This window comes from Apiospora phragmitis (assembly GCF_038363925.1).
Source record: "Apiospora phragmitis strain CBS 135458 chromosome Unknown utg000008l:1.0-3514335.0:1.0-3519231.0, whole genome shotgun sequence".
NCBI lineage: Eukaryota > Fungi > Ascomycota > Sordariomycetes > Amphisphaeriales > Apiosporaceae > Apiospora > Apiospora phragmitis.
The window spans coordinates 2,150,654-2,172,319 of NW_027117407.1; the positions used below are offsets into that span (position 1 = coordinate 2,150,654).

Here is a 21,666-nt window from a genome sequence, read left to right on the forward strand (position 1 = left end):
ATGTCCAACGGTGGCATGTCCGGGGCCCAAGGACGACCGCCCTCTGGTGTGAGCGATATCCTGGCCTTGTACTACTTATCATTGTCACTATCAGAGAGTCCGTCAACGGCCAACAACGTGGGCATCCTTCTGGCAAGTGTTCAACAGTCCAGCCCTACCCCACACTTGGCCTCTGAAAGTCCCAATGCCCCCTTAATCCCCGGCATTACTCCAGGAAGCGGTTTAGATTTGGCCCTAGCATACTACAAGTACGGTCTTAGCCTCGACTCGAAACATGTACATCTTCATACCAACCTCGGAAGCTTGCTCAAAGATATAGGCCAGCTCGACTTGGCTATTCAAATGTACGAGCAAGCCGTAGCATGTGATGGAACTTTTGATATAGCCTTGACCAACCTGGCCAACGCGGTTAAGGACCGGGGTCGTATCAGCGACGCCATTATGTACTATCGCCGGGCCGTTCAGTCCAACCCTCACTTCGCCGAGGCTGTGTGTGGGCTCTTTACGGCTCTAAATTCGGTCTGCGATTGGGAAGACCGCGGTGGCGTCATACTAGATGGCGGAAAGTATGACCGTTGGCATGTCGATGCAAGCGGGATGCTGCAGGATGCTAGAATTCGCCGCGTCGGGTCCGGGTTAGTGAGCAGCGTCGCGGATATAGTGGCAAGGCAGCTTGGAGAAGCGTCAAGATGGGGATTGGGCTTGCTGCGCCACGGTGCTCTTGATAAGATTCAGTCGCAGATCCCAGCGAGCCTTGATGATTCGAAAAACCCCAGCACTCTGGACTCGGAGCTTCGCAAATGGGTCGACCAACCGTGGGAGGGGTCTCGACTGCTTCGCTTCATCGAGCGAGCCGTCAAAGTAACTATGCGACGTTGGTATCAGGATAAGTACGTGTTGAGGCGTGCTACTCATAGCACCTCCTACCGTCGACCGCGACTACCATCATCGCTCACGGTACCCTCTGCGCCAACTGTGCTTCCCTTCCACACCTTCACTTGCCCTTTAACCGCCAAGGACATTCGGATGATATCACAGCGAAACGCCATGCGAATTTCGTGCTCTACGCTTCGGTCACCGTGGCTTCCAGATTCAGTCTATCCACCACCTCCCCCTCCCAGTCCGCAGCTCAATGTGGGCTATGTGTCGTCGGATTTCAATAACCACCCTTTGGCACACCTGTAAGTTGCATTATTTCCGATAGCAACATCCTGTATTGTATCGGGTCTCTTGTGCTAAAAGAATTCTCTATAGGATGCAGTCAGTGTTCGGCATGCATAACCCTGCTAGAGCGAAAGCATTTTGCTATGCCACTACAGCAAACGACAAGTCCATACACCGTCAGCAAATCGAACGCGAGGCTCCCGTGTTCCGCGATGTCAGTAGCTGGTCGTCGGAGCGTTTAGTAGAACAGATTGTGAAGGACCAGATCCATATACTTGTCAACCTTAACGGCTACACACGCGGAGCACGCAACGAGGTTTTCGCCGCCCGGCCTGCCCCCATTCAAATGTCATTCATGGGGTTTGCGGGCTCCTTGGGTGCCGAGTGGTGCGACTATATTCTAGCTGATGAGATTGCTATTCCGCCGTCTACTCTGAGGCCGACCCGGGATAATCTGACCCTCAGTAGCGTCTTTCGCGACGAGGAACTAGTCGATCAGGAAGACTGGGTGTATTCCGAGAACGTCATATTTTGCCGAGACACTTCTTCTGCTGCGACCATGCGCAGTCCTCGGAGCCGGGAGAGCGGTCTGTGACATGGACACGTGAGCAGCAGCGACGGTGGAAGATGCGGAAGGAACTGTTTCCATATCTGCCCGATGATGCCGTTATTCTGGGTAATTTCAATCAACTCTACAAGGTAAGTTGCATCATCCAGTTGGCCGTAGCACCCTTGCCCTTTTCAGAATGAGCCAGGCTGATGATGACCATGTACCAGATCGACCCTACCACATTCCGAACGTGGCTTCGCATCTTGTCCAATGCCCCAAAAGCATATCTTTGGCTCCTCAAGTTCCCGGATCTGGGCGAAAACAACCTGAGACGAACAGCAAGGCTCTGGGTAAGCGAGGAGGTCGCTTCACGTATCATCTTCACCGATGTTGCGCCCAAGCAACAACACATATCTCGAGCTCGCGTTTGCGACCTGTTCCTGGATACACCGGAATGCAACGCTCATACAACAGCAGCTGACATCCTGTGGTCAAGCACGCCTTTGTTGACGCTTCCAAGGTATCCTTACAAAATGTGCTCCCGAATGGCAGCTTCCATTCTCAAAGGGGCGCTTCCCCACGGTAGCGAGGGTCGCCGTGCTGCTAAGGAGCTCACAGCGGCTGATGAAGAAGAATATGAAGCGACTGCCATAAAGCTGGCCAACGGTCTCAGTTATCGGCTCACGAGAGAATCTTACGGCGAAGGTCGTGGCAGGCTGGCAGAAATGCGCAAAATACTATTCGATGCGAAGTGGCACTGCGCCCTATTCGATACGCGTAGATGGGTCCGGGACTTGGAGGACGCGTTTGACGAAGCCTGGCAACGATGGGTTACCGGGGAAACTGGTGACATATATCTTTAGTCATTTGCAGGTTATCTGCACTCAGCGACATGGCGATGATCTTGAAGCAATGGGCGCAAGGAGTTTGACCACAGCCACTCACGATGGTCGTGAAGCTGTGCGAGCATACCTGGAACTAGTTGGGCAGCGTTGGTTCCTTGACGTGAAGCCAGATACCGGCTTTCTTTCCGCACTCGCCAATGGTGTGTTGCCGTTTCTGGGGGTTTGCTTTGTTTGTTTCTTTTCCGGCGTGTTATAGACAATGTGACGGCCTGGGATCCAAGTGCTGGCGAGGGTTTAACGTTACAGGCAGTGGCCAAGCGATATGGCCAAGGTAGGCGTTGCGAAACTAGGCCTCCCCCCTTTCATCCAGGGGGGCCTTTTTGGTTTTTTACTGATCACGGTTTAATTCCATTTCGGATTATGATGTAAACTGTACCCCTCATACGGGCTATGCAGTCTAGACTCGCGGCCAACGTTGGCGTCATCGTTCATGGAGTATGGATGGAATTCGAAAATACATATTTCCATGGTGTGCCAGCGAGACAGTTTTGCCGCCGCAAGCATCAACGTAGGCTCATGGCAGTGTCTTCAGGTGATTACAATAAGTCTAAGCCATGCCTTGGTAGAGTTTACCAAGGTTACTTACTGCCTGCCCTCGGCTTACAGTTTGGCAATAGGGACTCTGCAGCTCAACCAGTAAGACTGAAGTATTATGGGAGCCATATACACCGTCCATGTGCAACCCAACGGCCCAGAAGCTCCAAAGAGAGCTGACTGCACCACACACCAAGTCTAACGGTAACGGTCATGGCTGGAGCGGGCTGGACAGGCTGACCGATCATTGCTCAGCACCTGGAGCTGAGCAACCTGATCATGCCAGCTGCTGCCCTCGGTACCAGAAGAAGAGTTGACGTGGCTGGTAGAGAAAAGAGGGGGCGGCAGTGTGTCGCTTAACTTGTATGGCACAACTAGATCATACAGGCTTACCACTGCATGCAATAGTTACGGTATTGGAGAGTAGGATCAGAGCAGCAGCAGGCTGCTCGGCGTTTCTATGGATGGATGACTGGCTCGCTCGACCCTCGTGGATGGTTGGAACCTTGGAACTCCCTTGACCCAACAAAGCACATCCCCATCTTGCAGCACCACATGCCACGCGAGGTCCCCGAGCGAACGGGTTGGGAGGGACGGAATTGATTCACCGTGACATGCGGGATCTTTGTGAGTACCAAAGATTGGTTCGCCAGCAAAAGGAGGGGGTCCTTGGGCGACGATCATCACCACGGCTCCATGCCTCTCCACCAGCCAGCCGTTAGACGGGGTGGGTGGTGAAGGTCTGTGTCCCCAGGAGAGAGGAGCTGGCATCCATCAGCAATGTCCCGCGTGTGGACTGTGGTGTGTGCGGTTGGTACTCCGTACATTATCCTCGACTGGCCATCATCATCGACATCATCATCACTACTTACGTACATATCACTATCACCGGCAGCTAGGTTTGCCGCTAGAGACCCTCTCATTAGTCAATTATGCGGCCCTGGTTCCAGCTCAGATTGAGTCGACTCGGCGGCATGCATACTTATTGGAATGGGTTGGAAGATGCAGGCACTTAAAATGCCCTCGTGTCCACCCAATGTCTCAGGTCCCCTCATCCTCCTCCCCCTTTCACGGTCTGGTTGGCTGTTACGCGCCTGTCAGGTTGGATGCAAGACAGCCGTTTTCAGGTAAGCCCATCTCTGCATTCCGCCTTCCAGCGTTGTGCTGTAGCATGCCCCGGCAGCCACATCGATGTCTGCCTATCTATCTAACCCCAAAGAAACGACCGAGCTGCCGGCAACCACGGCTGGCGTGTTCGGGAGAGGGGGGGGCCTAGGGGGTGGTTGTCGCCCATTGTGCCGTAGGCTGAAGCATACATGATCTTCAGGTCGCTGGTCAGTCGCAGGTGGTGGTGGTGGTGTTGGTGCTGACGGCGATGCTCGAAGGTGACGATAGTCATGATAGTCTCCTCCCGTACGTGCGCACTTGGATTCATGACTCAAGTAGGCGTGTAGATCCTCCAGCATGTCATGTATGTTTTGGACACTAGAGGGGATGGAAACCTCCGAGCCTTGGCCAAGTTGGGATCCTCAGCCAGCCTGAGCTGAGCTGATGCAGCTTAGGGCGGACAGCAGCCCTTCGCGCCACCGTCAATGGCATTGCTAGAGTTTCGCTCTTCTGGGCATATGATTGGGGAGCTTGGAGAATGGCAGTTGTCACAACGGCATGTCTGCGTCACAACGTCTTTTTTGATTTGTTTTGTTCTACCATCTTGCTTTCGCTGCTTATGTTTCATTCTTGACCGTGATGGTTCTTGTACCAGGCCTCTTTCTTTCTTTTAATCGCCGACTACAGATAGCCTTCCGTTTCGAGGTAGGCCAGTATTGGTATTACGTAGGTATGTAGATGGATTGGATGGGGCATACCGCAAATTACACGCATCGCATACAACTTGCATGCCGCATGCAGACTTTCTCGCTGTAAGCTTGGGTCGCCTTTGAGTTGTCTCCCATAAACATGTTTCGCCGTGCCGTAGCCGGTGTGCAGTTTATGGCCGTTTCGGGGGTGGATACTTGAACAACTGCGCTGCACAGGCCTAAGGCCTGCGCTGGACTGGGGTTTTGTTGGTTCAATTCAGTCGAATCTTCATTCATGCTACTACGTAAGATACCTAAGGTACACAAGAATGTATCCAGCTCTCTGCATACTTACTTCCAAGGTTGGGTGCAGCGGTTGAGACAATCGAATTTGAATAGAAGTCTGCTAGAAGGAAAGAAGCAAAAATCCATCTCTCTCTCTCTTCCCAGATTGATTGATTTGTTTGAATTTCAGGTGCGGTGCAGATGCAGATGCAGATGCAGGCTGCATGTACGTGGAGTATGAGTGTGGGTTTTTCATACGGTATGCACTGTGTGTGTCCGCCCGTTGCGTCCCGGCTGTTGCGATACCCAGACCCAGAACCAGAACAAGAACCAAACCCAGCTCATTCCTGTTTCTGCTTTCGCAACTAGAACCGCAAATGGTAATTGCTCGCTGCGATCTTTCGGCAGGCATTCTCACCGATCAAGGGTTACATTTAAAGTAGGTCAGGGCTCGGGAGGACCCCTCAGCGACCATGCCATTGATGCCCATGCCATGATATGATGTGCATGAGAAACAATGACCCTATCGTACCTCTGTATTAGTTAGTGTAGCCGCTTTATGTAATATGGATTGCGGCTCGCTCAATGTCACACATACAATCTGTTTGCTTAGTTATATATCACGGCTGCTTTTTCTTCTTGTTCTACTTCTTCTCCCTTCTTCTCACTTGCGTGGCCGGAATGAATAAGGAATGCGAAGAAGCGAGAGAGATTGGGCATGTTTTGCGTGTTCTTGTGTAGGTAATCAATCAGCAATCCACCGTTGGGTTGACAGCACATCACTGGCACCTGACTCCGACTCTCCCGGCCTGCCAGCCAGCGTCACTCCCCCTCCCCTGTGGATCATCACATAAGTGCATCGCATGGTAGCGTCGCAGTGAGGCTGAATTGAACGAACTACATCTGGGTAACAAGGTTATTAGACTGGGGCGTGTTTGCCTCGAGGGAGAGATGGATCCCTGAGGGCAATCAATCAATCATTAATCAATCAGCAGGCCAAAAGGGACCCCTTCCCGCTACCAATCCTCACATGAATCCATCCGCCGCCTCTCATTCGTTCGTGCCCTCGCCCCGTTCAGCAGCATTCGAACGTCGATAATTGCCATCTTTGGAATTCTTCATCCATTTTTTCCTTTGCCGTTTGAGGGATTAATTCGGGGTAGCCGGGTACAACAGCAACCATATAATCCAAGCGAGATCGAAACAAGAAGGCCGGGAAGAAACACAAAATGCCAGCGAGAGAGCGAAGGCCTTGGCATCTGGCTCGTTGGTGAGGCTGGCGGGCCAAGGAAGGTTGTTGATGTTGAATATACGCCATCTTGCTCAAAACGGACGACTCGACTTGTGAAAGGATATGTGCGCCATGAACCTAGACTAATAACATGCACTGCTTCTATCTTTCCTTCTTTCTTTCTTATCGCCTTGTGCGGTTCGCTACACACAAGAATTGGCCATTTGGACACGCATTGAGCCAACTTATTTATCGCTAAAAGCAAAAACTGCCCATCCCTCCGGCTTGTTTTGTTGGAGATCTACCTCAGCTATAGTGTAGGCTTACGAGCTGTGCAAGTCGGCTTGTCGGTCAGGTCGGGGATGAGCGATGATACGGATGGATGCGTCGACAAGCATCATATCATCACCCTCCACCAGCTCTTTTGTTTTTGCCCCTTCCCTGCCCCCATTCTATCTTAAGCAATCCCCTGGAGCGGTTATATGCAGGCAGCCGTCTGGGAGAACCCAACAGCCTGGGTCGACCTGGAAGCCACCGGTGCGAGGATTCCCTCCCTACCTCCCAGTCCCTTCCTCTCCCTCGCTCTCTGCCTGCCCCGGTTGTTTTCAGCTGTCACCGTTTTTCTCCCGCTCGTGATCCTAGTCCCCACTGGCAATAAGCGACGGAACTGCCGCCGGCGTTTATGATGTAGAATACATGCATGTAGATAGCACTGGTGTCCATGCACGAGTGAAGGAGAGCTACCGTCCAATATCAGAAGACAGGAACGCTCACGCTGAGAAGTCGCAGTCGCCTGTCTCGTTAACACCAGACAAGCTCCAGGGTCGACGGGCGGGTGCGTGCTGACTGGCTCGGTTCGGTACCTCGATGCGGCCGCTTCCCACCCCCCCTGGTGGGCCAGAGGTGGAAGAAACCGAATGTAACACGGATGTCGCTGAGCCATGAGCCCTGATGAGCCATTCGCATTTCATCTCAGGTGGGACTTTGGTCGAAACTAGAAAAGAAACGAAAACAATGCAGACCACAGCCACGCAGCAGCACAGTGGTCGACGTGTTTCACCATTAGCTGTGGATGTGAGGGTGGATGTTTCCTGTTGCTACATACGAAGCATGTACACTCCATGTTGCTGCGCCTGCCTGTCGGTAATGCGAGCGCGAACGTTTCTACAGATACATATCCGCACACTGTTTTCCCGGGGCAGTGGAAGAGGTAGTGCGGATAGTCTGTGGCTACAGCTGAGATGGATAACCCTGCCATCAGCCCGACGCAGGCTGTATAGTATACGAGGAACCATACTATATCATCAGGGGTTTCTTTATTTATACTACTAATCCAGTCCGTTTATATGGGAAGTCACATATAGATCTCAGCGTAGTCGCGGCTTCAGCCCCGTGTGCCAATCACCTCCCTACATACCCGGCAACTGAAGCTATCCACGGTCATTAATCTTAGCCCTCCGTCGATCGCTGGAGAACTAATTGAAACAGGCATCCTTCGCATATAGACCAGCGACGACAAGGATCGCTGCGGATGGTGACAGCGATGATGAAAACCTCCCCGTTGGGATTGGGCAATCATCATCACCGTCAACATGGAAGGCAAGGCCCGAGCGAGCCTTGGTTGCCCATCTGCTATGTAAAGTAGGTACCTGTTCGGAAACATCAACAGCCGGCCTAGGCGCCCCTTCTCCATACCCCCATCCCAGCAGGCCAGGGTGGTAAGTAACAGGGTGGTGATATTGGCATGTCTGGTATGCTGCAGGTGGTAAAACTGCCCTGCTGAAAAGTTAAATTGAACTGAGTGGCATAATTTTACGGGGGGTGGGGGAGGTCCGTTCCCTTGGAACCACTGCATTTTGGATTTTGGGGGTGCACCACCTAAGTTTCGTTTCAATGTTCCTTCCGTTGCTTTTTCCTTACCTAGGAGGTAGGTATGGATTTCTTCTCATTCCAGTACTCCGTACTCCGTACCTGTGCCGTGAAAATGCACACGTCACAGAAGCAGCAAGCACCACCCAAAATACGATCGTCGCCGTCGCCGTCTAAGGTGAAATCCTCTTGGCATCGTCTTCCCTTTCTGGATTACCCACCCACCGCTGGCACCAAGCAAAGCAAAGAGAATTTGAATTTGTTGAATCTCGGCCTCCATTGCCTAGGTTGGTAGATTAGGCCACTGTCTACTGCTACGTTGGCCCTTGCCAATAAACAAGAAATCACGAATGAGATTTGGATCAATGAAATGCTTCGTCAGGATCCCCTTCGGCCCGCAAACCAAGACGGTCTCGTCAAGTAGTACTAGTCGTGGTAAGAGGGAGCACCTGCCAAGGCCAACATGGCTTGACCGTCTACTCCTAACAGCGAGGAGGCCACTGAGCCACTGAAGTGCATGCCTCTGTACATGCTTCTTGTCTGTCTCGAGTGCCGCTTCTACCGCTCATCCCACCGGCTGGGTCGGCCCTAGCCCTATCTGGGACTGCCCGTTGATGACGCTGGCGACTAGCTGTTCCCCTTTGGGCTAACTCCCACTCGCCCATCAGTTGTCATCGAGAAATAGACTTCCAGGGAGAGTTGCCATTCCGCTGCCCTGCGTTTTTCTTACTTCTTACCACGGGCCATGGCGTCTTAGAGCCTCCCCTCGAACCGACCTAGGCCAAGAAGAACTCAAATTTACGCCTGCCGCCCAGAAACTCTGATGACTGGAGAGAGGCATGACTACTACCTCTACCACTTAACTTCATGGTGTGGGCTGTCACTGACAGCAAGGACGGGAGAGGGCGAGTTTGGACTTGGCCCCTACATAGCTTTCCTATCTGACGCTAACTACCTCGTGGCAACCCACACTGTCTCGTCTGTCACAGTCGAGAGGCCGTGCTACTTGTTACGTAGTCGTGGACACTGAACACCTTGATGAGAGCTCTTGTTGTGGCAGAAGTTTATTCCAAGAGCTGCAGAATACCGCTGGGAATACTTCCATGCCTACAATGATGTAGCTACCGACATACTCTCTAGGGGGAGTGGGTGTGTGCTGGAACGGCGGAGTCGCTCGGTGCATGCAAGCACTCCCTCCCCTCGACCCCTTGTCCATGCTTCCTACTATCCCCACCCCCTCCCAAGTTACCCTTCTGCCTCCCATGGCTGTACCCTAACGATTCCTGTACCTCCCCGGTTGCTCTATGGCTTCGAGATTTAGGCCATGATCCCTGCCTCATCTATCCATGGGGCGTTGATGCTGCTAGCTGGCAGTTGCTCATGGTTTTCCCCAACCAGGCAGGCACACGCCCATCCGCACCGCACACACATGCGTCGTAGCAGCAGCAGCAGCAGCAGCAGCAGTAGTAGTACACAGTACCGGGGGGTTCCAGGTTCCATGCTGGCCCTGCTCTACCTACGACCTATCTCGGTACACTAGTCGTCAGGCCAGCATGCCTGCGTCGCTCATCGACTCTGCTAGCTGGCCCCGGTCTTTCTACCTGCGTCCTCGACGCCAGCCCGCCGCTCCCCCACTAAGTGTCGTACCTCCTGTGACCTACAGCTCAGTCTGTACACAGATCAATCTCTTCATGTACCCCCTGTTAGACATTGCTTTTGCTAATCATCAGCCCTGTTCAGATCTGTTCTAGTCGGGTAATACCAGTGGGTGTCTCCCACGACGCCCCTGGTCACGGATACTATGTACTTGACCTTGGTTCAGCCCCATACCTATGTCTGGTTTCCCAACTCCAATAGTCGTTTATAAATCATACCGTCCCTCCGATTCATTCCAGACCTAGCCTGCTACACCCCAGACGATCTCATGTCATCTATATCACTCCTCGATTCCTGTCTCTCTATTATTGACTTTGTACATTGATACCCTCTCCGCCGTTGTTTCCCTCATCTTCTGAACTTTATATACCTTGTACTGCGGATACCAAATCACTCTCACTCAACCCCGTCTTCATCGAACTGTATGATATAATATACGCTTAGACGTAACCAAGTCCACTGGAAACTTTGCTATATTTGAGGACAAAACGTTTGCAGGCACCAATCGCAAAAAGACCCGTTGCTCGACGAGAAAACGTCGACAGTTAAACACACCTACTACAAAAAGAATCGGTTGTGGTAGCACAGCAACAATATGGCGAACCAACGGAGAGGACCGTGGTCCACGGAGGAGGACCACACACTCATGGAGCTGGTACACAGCCAAGGGGCTCTGAACTGGGTGAAGATCGCACAGATGCTGGACTCGCGGACGCCCAAGCAGTGTCGAGAGCGCTACCACCAGAACCTCAAGCCATCCCTCAACCACGACCCCATCTCACCGGAGGAAGGCATGCTTATCGAGAAGCTGGTATCGGAACTCGGCAAGCGGTGGGCCGAGATTGCCCGGAGACTACACAATCGCAGCGACAACGCCGTCAAAAACTGGTGGAACGGGAGCATGAACCGTCGCCGGCGACTGCATCGCCGACGCGGCCCCCGTACGACGAGTCGATGGTACACTCTGTACACTCTCCATACCACAGACCCAAGCCCCTACAGCTGCCAGTCACCATATCACAGTACCCGTCTGTCTACCCCCCGACGCTGTCACCGACCGGGACAGGGCGGTTCCCGCAATACTGGGGCGCCCACTCGGGCCTGCCATCGCCATCGGGCACCTCACCTGGCGGAGAGTCTTTCTGGGAGGGCGAGAGCGGATCACACTACACCACATCCCCCACGTCTGCGGGGCATCCAGACGTTGAGCTGCCGCCCCTGAAGAGACGCCCAGAAGGGTGCTCGCCGCCAATCCCCTTCGACTACAGACCGTACCCGAAAATACCGGTCATGTACGGTTCGGACATGCGGTTACCGCCAATCCGGGCCAAGCTGGAGGCGCCGTCGCAGCTGCCAACTGCACCGAACTCTCCCGTCGCGTCGGGCTCGCTACGAAATCAGAGCGAATCATCATCAAAGGATTCGAAAATGAAGATTGGGAATCTACTAACGTAATCGCGCCCAAGGCGTTTCCGATGGGCGTTGGGGGAAATGTATTTACGGGGTTTGGGACACCAAGGGGGCGTCGATACCATATTGAGAAGGATACCCTGGGCTGGAACAGGCTCTTCCTGGAAACTGTACAGAGTTTCGGCGTTGGATGAGCTGGTCGCTGGGATGGGAGAAGACGGATTTATTGAGCGAGTCTTCACAAAAGCGATACCACACATATATGTGACAAACTGTCATGAACTTTATCCTAATGAGATAATTCGATATATTCTCCATCGACGTTTCGTCACTTGCCCTATCGTGACCCTCGCCAGTTTTCTTTGCTTCGGATGTTTTACTATGATTATGACCTCTTAACCCACCTGCTTCCTGTCTACTTAGCATACTAGGGGGCATGAGACGATGCATTTAGACACAACACTTTGGCCACCATATCCAAGACACTATTGGGAGTGATGAGATCATTGCCCTTGTACAAGTCGCCAGAACTGTGTCAGCCCTATCGCAATGATGATGCGTCACAGCCAGTCGCCCTTGATGAATCGAGTCACATCACAATATCCAACTTTGCAGCAGAAGGCCCCAAAGACAGTTGCACTAATCTGAAAAGACGTGGATCCAGCCACACCAAGTGGTGCCTCTATGCCCTTTACAGCCAAGAAGCGAATAAGAGGTTACCGTGTTGGGAACAAGTTATAGCCTAGTCCATGTCCCAATTTGGTCTTTTGCACTATTCTCGGGACTATTACGCCTACTACCTGCCCGTCTAGCTGACAGCCCAAGATTGCTTGCTCAACGACTTTACAGACTAGGACGAGGGAAAGGCTGGCCTAGGTGAAGTAGGTAGGTGAGTGGGTAGAGAGGGACGGAGGCAAGGGCGAGAATTCGAGAGACGGCGGTGTCAACGGCGTCACACCGGCCGCTTTGCGCACGTAAAAAAAACCCAGAAAGGGGGGCGCCCGGTCACTAAACAACGTAGAATTGGCATGATGAACCCCCCGAGCTAACACAGCAAGCTACAGTAGCCTCTTCACCTGGAATTGGATCAACCTGTTAGGATTAGGGGGGACGACGACCGGTAGAGCGATCGACAACGGCGGGCGTGGCGCGTGTCGGGCATTTGGCCCTATGGGAAATAGGTTTTTCCCCCTTTCCCTCACTAACTCACTCGTCTGCCCACGCACGCTCACTTACACGAAACGACGATGCGTTAGGCTACAGTAGAGTGACAGGTAGTGGTCTCTCCGTCCTAGCTGCGACGATCACAACGCTGCGTTAAGAGAGCTTTAGGGGCAACGGGGTCGGCGGCAAGGGCGTCGAATAGAGAGAGAGGCAATATAGATAGAGCGAAAAGGCAAGAAACGCATCCGGGGGCGGCCCTGCCCAGCCTTTTCCAACGGCTGGACGTTTCCTGTTGGTCGCCTGACTGATACTGGTAAACTAAAGCTCCGGGCGGGTTGGCGGACGGGCGGCTGTGTGCTATGGATGCTATGGATGCCATGATATGGCATTGTTATGCCATCCTGCCCCCTGCCCAATCCACCACCGCCGACCATCCGAATATTCGAAACAAGAAACGGGCATCAGTTCTCAGAGGGAGAGGGAGAGAGAGCAAGACGTGTGCGGAACTGCTGCGCGATGGTGTGTGCATGTGTGTGCGTCCGTTACGTGCGTGAGCTGATGTGCCCTGCTGAATCCGGATGAGTTTGAGCAAGAAAATCATCGCTTGCCAACTGCGAGAGATACAAAGACACACATGGAGATGCATTGTCATCAGAGTCAGAAAATGCACGCATTCTTTAAGGGATCACGACAGTGGTGGTATTGTTTTGGCCCGTCAACGAAACAACCATTCGTTTATTTGCTCTCTCGCTCTCACTCTCTCGGTGGAGAGATGGAGGGTGGGCAGAATAGTGAGTTGATTAGCTCGTCACCTACAAAATAAGGATGTTACCGACAGAGAGGGAGCTGATCGACCGTTAACGGGCAGATCATTGCAAACTGGACTGAAGGGGGGAAGAGGGGGGGGGGGGGCCGTGTGCTCAGTACATGGTCCTTGCGTGGGGCAAGCAGGCGCAAGTTTTCTTTTCTTTTTCTGTCTTGTGTTTCTGTTTCCCTGGGACGCCCATTCCCAAGTCACAGCCGTAATAACGACACCCCCCTTGGAATTTACGTTGCTGAAGATCCAACACAACGGCCGTTGATATGGACTAGGGATCCCCGTTTCACTCCCACCCCCCTTCACACGCCCAACCAGGAATCCCCTCGGCAGCCAATAGTCCCAAGTTACGATACATATCCAATTTGCGCAGAAAAAAACCCGATCGCCGCACCTGCAACCCGCTGTAATTAAGATTTGGGATTACATTGTAGGAGAAGTGAGCAAGAGGTGATTCGCATTGAAAGCAGTCGAACTACGCTAGAACGGTAGAAGAAGGAGTGGGAAGGGGAGGAAAAGGAAACAACCGCCTCAAAAGAAACCACATGCGACTGGCTGCATAGTGGATTTGCTGGTAATGATGATGGTGATGATGATGAGCTCCTACTAATGTGGTGGGAAAGATGGCTGACCCAGCTCAGTGGATTGACAATCTGCTTGGTTTCCTTCCCACCGAACACCGATCAAAGCACGCATTCGGACAGATCCTTTTTCTTTTCTTGTCTTACCGTGTAACACACACACAGGCCGGGCCACAGTCAGAGCCCACGTTTCCCCTCGTACTGCGGTGAAACAAGCTTAAGTGTATTGGAAGGCTTTGCCATACACTGTTGCCCGGTGTGCCTGCCGACCATCATCCGACCATCATCCGACCATCATGGCCAGTTGGTCGTTTCACTTCGCCGTGTACCCTACCACGCATGTGGTAATGCACGATTGTGACGATTCAATCGTCCACAACGACTACAGATGATGATGATATGACTGATTGGCCGAGGCGCATCGGAGCTTTTCCTCGGGCACAGCGCCGGGCAGGGTACACAGTATCCAACCCTTGCATAACATCCTCCCCCCTCCCCTACCCTTCCTTCGGGTTCTTTTCGTTGGATTGATTGCCTTGCCTTGCCTTGGCCTTGCGTGCAAGTGATATACTGTAAACAACTCATAGGACGACATGGGTTCTTCCTCTCGACATGCTACCTACCCTTTTGCCCACCCACCACCGCCACGCATTCAATCGTCTCGATTGACTACTAAATCTCTGTTGGGTTCAACGGCTCAACGATATTCTTAGATCCTCACTGGCAAGTGAACAAACAGTATCTGCGTGCACACACGTTGGTGTATGCGAGTTTCTGTTGGAATCTCCGAGCCTGGACCCAAGTCTCTCTTTGCAATACCAGCAACCCCGACCCTTGCATTAGGCTCTTCGATAGTACGGAAAACCGAGTGCAACTGACTGGATTGTACGAGATTAGATCTGAGTGTGTGTGGGTGGTGTGGTGTGTCAGTGTCGGTGTCGGTGCCGGTGTCAGCGTCAGTGCATCGCGCTGTTGTCGTAGTTAAAGTACTTGAAGACATGACACAACCTAGACTGTCTGTCAGTTCAAGATTGACACATTTGGCGTGGTGCACAGATTTCGATCTGCCAATCTCGTCTCATCCATCCTCATGTCAGGCTTGCAGTGTGGCTAATCAGCGCCTACTACTGTAACCTCTACCTACTGACTTCAGCAGTGACGCAAGGCGAGGCAAGGCAAGGCAAGGCAAGGAATCCGTTAGCCCAAGCTGACCGTTTCAACGTTTTCGTGGGCTGGCCTTCTTCCCCTTGCGTAATTGTACTACTCTACTCTCGTCATCTTACTGTGTTTTTAGGCTATCGATCGCGGGACTGGCAAAGCCGGAGCTATGCCGTTTCCGGAGCATGTCTGAACTGGTTTCGGTTCACCATTAATCGGCGACGGAGACGGTGGGGAAAAGGGTGCTGGTGATGATGAAAAGAAGATGAAGGGGTTCTTCCTTCTGTTTCCTCAATGCAGTCTAGTGCTCTCTTGCATCATGCCCTGTTTCGACTCTGTTCCCATTTCAGGTTGCATGGACTTGCAGCAGAAATCATCTATGATGATCTTCCGCCGTTGCTTGGAGGGGTGGACCCAGGTCTCTAGTAGGTGCGCTATACTTACCGCAGAGACTCCTCCAGCAGCAGTGATGGACAGTAGTAGTCGATCTGTGCATTTGTCTCCTTCATCTACCCACTAATGCAATTGCAGAGTTCTGTCTTTCTACTTTGGGCCTGCTGCTGCTCTTGGCCTGCCTGATCCTGATCCAGAGTGACCCGGTGAGCATGCGACTATTGATATGACGATGTTCTTCTGGTCGACAGGGGGTGTTTCTGTGCTGCAGTGGGGTCCGCCTCGACATTTGGGGATAAACATGCTGTCAAGTTTAAACAACATCAATAACACAGCATCAACAACGGTAGAGCTGCTCGGCGGGAAACCGGTAGCCCACTTGGAGAGCCACGAGCGCCCGAGGCGCCTAACCCACCTGCTTGGTTGCTTATATATGTAGCACCTTTACTTCCTTGTTTCTGCACTTTCGGGCCATTTATAGAGAGCTGTGCCGACTAGTGACTCAGCTAACAACAAACAATTCATGCAGCTTCCGCCCAGCCAGGGCCGTGTGTTGTTGCGCTGTGCTGTGATGTGCTGTGCTGTGCTTCACCGGCTTCAGGATCAACACGGCCAGGGCTGGTGTTTCAGTTGTCTTGAGAGAGCGTCCATGGCGGTCTACTGTTTGGACTGGGATAGGCTGTCAAGTGACTCTATATTGCATGCAGCACAGTAGTCTAATGAGGTATTGGCATTCGCTCCTCCGCTCTCATCTTGTTCGTTGCCCATGGTCCCCCTGTCCAATTGTGCCCATCAGCTGGCCGGCTGGGGCTGCTGCTGGGGCTGCTCCATTCTTCGCTCTGCAGGGGCTGGCTGGCTGGCTGGGGGCTGGCAGGACCCCGTATTGGCTGCAAAGGGACAAGGGCCAGTGGATGGCGTACCCGTTCTTCTGTCTTTACCAGCCGGCTGGATGAGCTGCACAGGGTTCATGATTGGAGGTGGCAGGGGAGCAGAGGAACCCAGCCTGACAAGGGGGGGGGGGTGGAAATGTCGATCAAAGAACGTTCATCCCACCTTATTAATTTGAGGTACTTTACTTTGTATATTGGAACCCTGCCGGGTCTAAGTGAGGGTGGTATCCCGCACGCCAATTGACAAGGAGATGGGTTTTCTTTGCTTCTTTCTGGTCGCCGACCACGAAAACCAATCAGAGGCCACGATGCGATTGCTCATGACAGGCGCCCCTGTAAGTGCGTTGTGAATAGAGATGGAAATAAGCAAAACAAACGGTGGGAAAATGAAGGAGAAAATAAGCAGAAAAAAAATGCCAAATGGGCGATCAATGCAAGATCGCATCTCTACAGATTTGTATCACCTACATGAATAGGTGCCCAACCGTTGCCCAATATCCATCTACACTTTGTGGCCTGAACCTCAGCTTCATGGTCCCCTTCCCATCCCCGGCACGTTGTGCTTCCGTCCTCCCCTCGACCCCTTATTCTTAGTACATAAGTGTGTAATCCTTCTCACGGCCACCCACTCAACCCCTGCCCCCTTTTCCCGGCCGTTTCGATCCCATCTGGCAAGCAGCCAACGGTCCAGATTGACCCTGCCACATTCTTCCATCTCAGACATTGTGCACACCGATTGGGGCAGGGATGGCCCCTATGCAAGCAAACATTATCTGTTACTCCTGCGGGCTGCATATGCGAGATCCACCTCAGATCGTATACCGCCATAGCAACAACACACACGTTGCAAGAAAAAAGTAAGGCATCCATCTAGGGTTGGAGAGACAGGAAGAAGAAGTAAAAGGAAAGTACATGGTATAGCCCGCCCGACACACATATCTAGTGACGAACCGGTGGATCAAGCGGGAAAAAAAAGGACGAATGTTTGAGCCGGCATGAACCTCAAGAAATGAGTATATGTCGTTTTTTTTTCCTTCTCTACATTCATCTATAGTATCTACCCGGGAGGATGCCGAGTAGATGTGTTTGTATTCCGTATATCCCAGCGATCTGGTTCAGCTACGGACAGGGATGAAGAACTCGGTTATCGACCGATCTGGTGACACCCTCCCTTGCTTACTTTTCCCTCCTCGTTCCCATCATCCGTGTAGCTTATCTCCAGTCACTATACGAAGTTCCTCTCATTGGGGATGTTGGGGGTGCACACGTTTTAAACACATACATATACACATCCACCCAAATGTATACGTACATTTGCATTGGGGTTACGCAGGAAGTGCATGTACGGTTTGTCGTACAGATCGTATCGTGACGACCCAGCAAACAGCAGCAACAGCAGAGCGCCACAGGCGGCCAGACCCCTCCCGGCCTCCTAGCCGCCCGCAGCCCGTTTCCGTTGCCTTGCGTTGCCTCTGGTTTCGGAAAACGACGGATAGCAGGCCATATCCAATCGGTGATATGATTTGAAGAGATGTATGGAATCAAGTAACACCAAGACCAACACTGCCACTGCCACTGCCACCACCAGTGGGAAAAGAAGGTAGCTTGTCCGATCACACACAAATGTGTACACGTACACGTACACGTACATCCGCACGTGCATCTCAGAGAAGGGGGAGGGGGACACAACCATAAACACGCATATCGCGTTGCAGAACGCGCAAGTGACACAGTGTCTAGCAAATGTCGTGTTTACCCTCGGGTCGGGCGCCAGAGAGATCGGTGGATGACGACAAACGACGGCGGAGAGGGGGTGACAGGACAAGACAAGACACAAGTTCGGAAGAGCAGCAGCATATACAAACACGCATACACATGGCGTACATGCACGCTCGAAGCCATTCACGTAGTTGGGTCATTCATTGGTTCTTGCCTCTCACATCCACGACGACGCCGAGACATCCAGGCATGCCTATTATTGAACCCAATTCTGCGCGACGTAGAAATGGTTCATACCGCGACGACTCGCCTCACTATCGATTCTATGATGCCATGCGATACCTACCTGTTTCTGCCAGCGTACCTACCCCATGCTGACAGTTAAGTAAAGGTTGAGGCTAGGGTCGCGGGGAAAACGGTGCAGCGCCAGGTACGGACTGACTGTCTCGATATGACATGGGGAGACTCACTCGCAGTACCATCATGTCCCTACTTAGCTCCTCGTACGATGAACACGGAGGAGGTGAACCGGCCAGAGCTAGACTAAGTCAGATGTAGTCTGCCGAGATACTCGAGCGTCCTCATCATCCTAACCTACATGGTCTCTCTCTCTCCCTTCTGGTCTCATGGATGTGGAACAGGCCAGCTCGCGATGTACCAACATAACCAGGTTCCAGCTGCCGCCATTGCGGAGGAGAGCTGGAGTTCAAATGCAGCCAGAGGCGTTTCTCTAATGCTCACTACTGCTGTGACACTTTAGGCCAAAAGGTCTAGAGCCGTATCCGTCAGAGGGGTCCTCAAGTCCAAGCCTCACTTCAGCATGGTCGGTAGGTAAAGCTGTTAGTAGAAGCCATCGTTGGAGCTATCGAACGCGTACCATGCTATGTATGAAGGCTATCTAGGCTGAGAAGTCTACCCTTCCCTTCAACTCAGACCGTTCCTTCGACATGCCCCTAGCATCAACGTGCCTTCACACCAGCCGTGCACCCAGTCGTGACAGCTTCTAGTGCAAGTGAAGACGCCTGCTCGCAGCTCAACCCATTGTCCACTAACTTGCTCTGCCAAAGCTTATTCTTTAGTGTTGAATGCGTTAAAAACAGCTTCATCAAGCCATTTCTTCTCTGCCAGCATGCAGTCCCTCCGACAGGGCGCCGCGCCATACTCTTGGCATCCAGAACTTCCTAACCGCCTGGTTTTACTGGGATCAGACCTTACGTCTGGCTCGACTGTCGGCTTTTGTCTCGCGATACGGCCAGGGAGGCCGCGATCTGAGCGCTTGTTCGTCTGCTCTGCGGGCCTGGCAGTCGCGGCCGCGGATTCGGGGAACTCTTGCTGAGGTCCGTATCTCCGGCCAACGAGAGCGAGCCGACACTTGGGCTGCTGCGTGAAGAGTTGGCCCTTATCACGGTATTCATGCTCCCCGTAGAGTCGTGGGTGCGGATACCGGCAAACACGTCTTCGGCGGTCCGCGTCGGCGTAGTGCTAGCGAGAGCTCTAGGGCTACGGCTCCACGTCAACGGCCGGCCCTCAAGGTGCGGACGTGGCTGGCGTGCGATGCTGCCCTCCTGAGAGTGAGGAGTCGACGTGCGGCGCGCCGAGAAGGGACTGGGCTTAGAGGCTTCTGTAGGCGTGGCTTGGGGATTGCCGAACCTGCTCATACGTTCTCGTAGGAGCCGTCACGCCACGTTTCTCGGCAGAACCGTCCTCGTTCGGCTGGGGTGTACTTTCTTTGACGGCTCCAGTGGTAAAATCATCATCGCCCCCGCAAAAGAGAAGCGGCTTTCCCGAGCGACGTTGTATCTTCGGCCGTTCTTCGTTTCTAGAGTGGCGCCACCGTTGCGACGAGGCATTGACACCCGATCGTTGCTGTTCTCGTACGCAGCACGCTCTGAAGGGCTAGAATCGTCGCTGTCGTTACCGTCTATTTTAGCACTAGTTCTCCCACTCGGTGTTCTCTGAGCCTCTGTGGCTTCGGTATCACCCTTGGCAGGCTCGGGACTACTCGTTAAGCTTCCTGTACCTAATTGCGACTGCGCTGTTGACATAGTCCGCAAGTATCTGGCGTCTGTGTTTCCTGGCTCTAGAGCCGCATATCCGGTTCTAAGTCTGGGCTTGCGTCTGGGAGCCCCAGCTCTAGCTGCATCCAACAGTCTGAACTTCTCGCTAATCTTGACGTCCAATTCGGTGTTGAGGATATCTGACAAGGATCCTTATGGTCAGCCTTTCCTTAGGGGGCATGAACCACAGTTGTGGCTGCTGCAGTACGTTCCACCAAGGCAGCATGGAACCGAAAAGGGGGCTTTCTGTTGGGGTCAGGTACTCACTTGAAGATGGTTTGCTATCACCACTGCCTATTCCCTCAACTCTTTTGCCTTGGTCCAAGACTCTCAAGACCTCCGCGTCCGTTGACAAGGAATGGCCATGCAAGAACGAGACTGCAGGCTGCGACGCTACGGCTCGCGATGCGGCGTCACGAGCAGCCGCCCCATTGCGTCGTTTCTGTAGCCGAGATACGAAGTTCCTGGCATCTGGCTGACTCCTGTCCAAGATACTGTTGGTCCTCGCTAACGTGACCGTCTCGAGCCCGTTTTTCTGGGCTAGAAGAAGCTCTAGTCGTCTGATTTCGGATTTGTATTGTCCCTCACGGTTGCGGAACTCTTCTGCCAACACTGTGAAATCCTCGAAGGCGTCCTCACGCATGCGCTTAACCTCCCCGAGGGCGGCGTTCTTGGCTCTGAGCTCCTCCTGGCAATTGCTGAAGCCCTCGATGAGGCGGAGGACGTACGAGTTCAGGTGAACCGGCAGTTGCGCCAGATTCCCATCGGTCATGATGCTCACCTGAAGCGCCTCGACCATCTGGTCCAATGATGGATTGTACCTAAGATTCTCCCATCAGCACTGCCAAGCACTCTGGTCATAGTACACGGGCGCAGTGTCTTACCACACTTTGTCTTGATTGTTGACGACGAGATCGGCGCTTGCGGGGTCCTGGGGTTCGGGCGTCGAGGAAGCATGCGTAGCGAGACTGTGATAGCTTGACATGTGAGTAGGGCCGGATCTGCGTTGCTCCTCTGTGTCATGGGTACTGAACCGTTCTGGTAAGACGGGTGATCGCGGCGTGACTGGCGTCCTTGATCGAGGGCCAAACCGGAGCCAGTTGCCCAGATCTGCCATCTCGTCGTTTGGGATGAGCCATCAGGTGGTAGGTGGTAGGTGGTCCTCTTGTAAAACGGCCACCAGGTGAACTCAAGATGGTCACGCCAATTGGAGAGCGGGATGGTAAGTCATCAAGAGAACAGCACGGTAGTAGTCGTCAAGATGGTCGGTAGAACGGCAGCGCAATTTACCACCGTGGTGTACGTGTGGGGAGACGGTGCCGTCGAAGCTGGCTGTGAACATTCAGAAAATGGGAAGTCAATGAAGTTGTTCAATTCACCTCTTGGTTAGGAAGTCCACTCCTGGGGCAATGCTCTGGATTCTGGCAAGTACATACATGAAGATGTTGACACAATAGGTTATCCCTAAAGCTGCTTGTGATTCTATT

General features: G+C 52.9%; 3 protein-coding genes across 3 annotated transcripts; 2 read left to right on the top strand and 1 right to left on the bottom strand.

The window, feature by feature from the left end:
* Positions 1–2,577, top strand: PG994_009091 (uncharacterized protein; the record flags this gene model as incomplete). The annotated part of the gene is made up of 4 exons (XM_066860500.1): positions 1–1,181; positions 1,255–1,687; positions 1,732–1,863; positions 1,942–2,577. The coding sequence occupies 4 exons, from the start codon at positions 1–3 to the stop codon at positions 2,575–2,577; spliced, it is 2,382 nt and encodes a 793-aa protein (XP_066714089.1).
* Positions 2,578–10,585: 8,008 nt separating this feature from the next.
* Positions 10,586–11,445, top strand: PG994_009092 (uncharacterized protein; the record flags this gene model as incomplete). Its single annotated transcript, XM_066860501.1, has 2 exons — positions 10,586–10,931; positions 11,000–11,445. The coding sequence occupies 2 exons, from the start codon at positions 10,586–10,588 to the stop codon at positions 11,443–11,445; spliced, it is 792 nt and encodes a 263-aa protein (XP_066714090.1).
* Positions 11,446–19,333: 7,888 nt separating this feature from the next.
* On the bottom strand, positions 19,334–21,296 carry PG994_009093 (uncharacterized protein; the record flags this gene model as incomplete). The annotated part of the gene is made up of 4 exons (XM_066860502.1): positions 19,334–19,772; positions 19,857–20,319; positions 20,447–21,000; positions 21,064–21,296. The coding sequence occupies 4 exons, from the start codon at positions 21,294–21,296 to the stop codon at positions 19,334–19,336; spliced, it is 1,689 nt and encodes a 562-aa protein (XP_066714091.1).
* Positions 21,297–21,666: the final 370 nt, after the last annotated feature.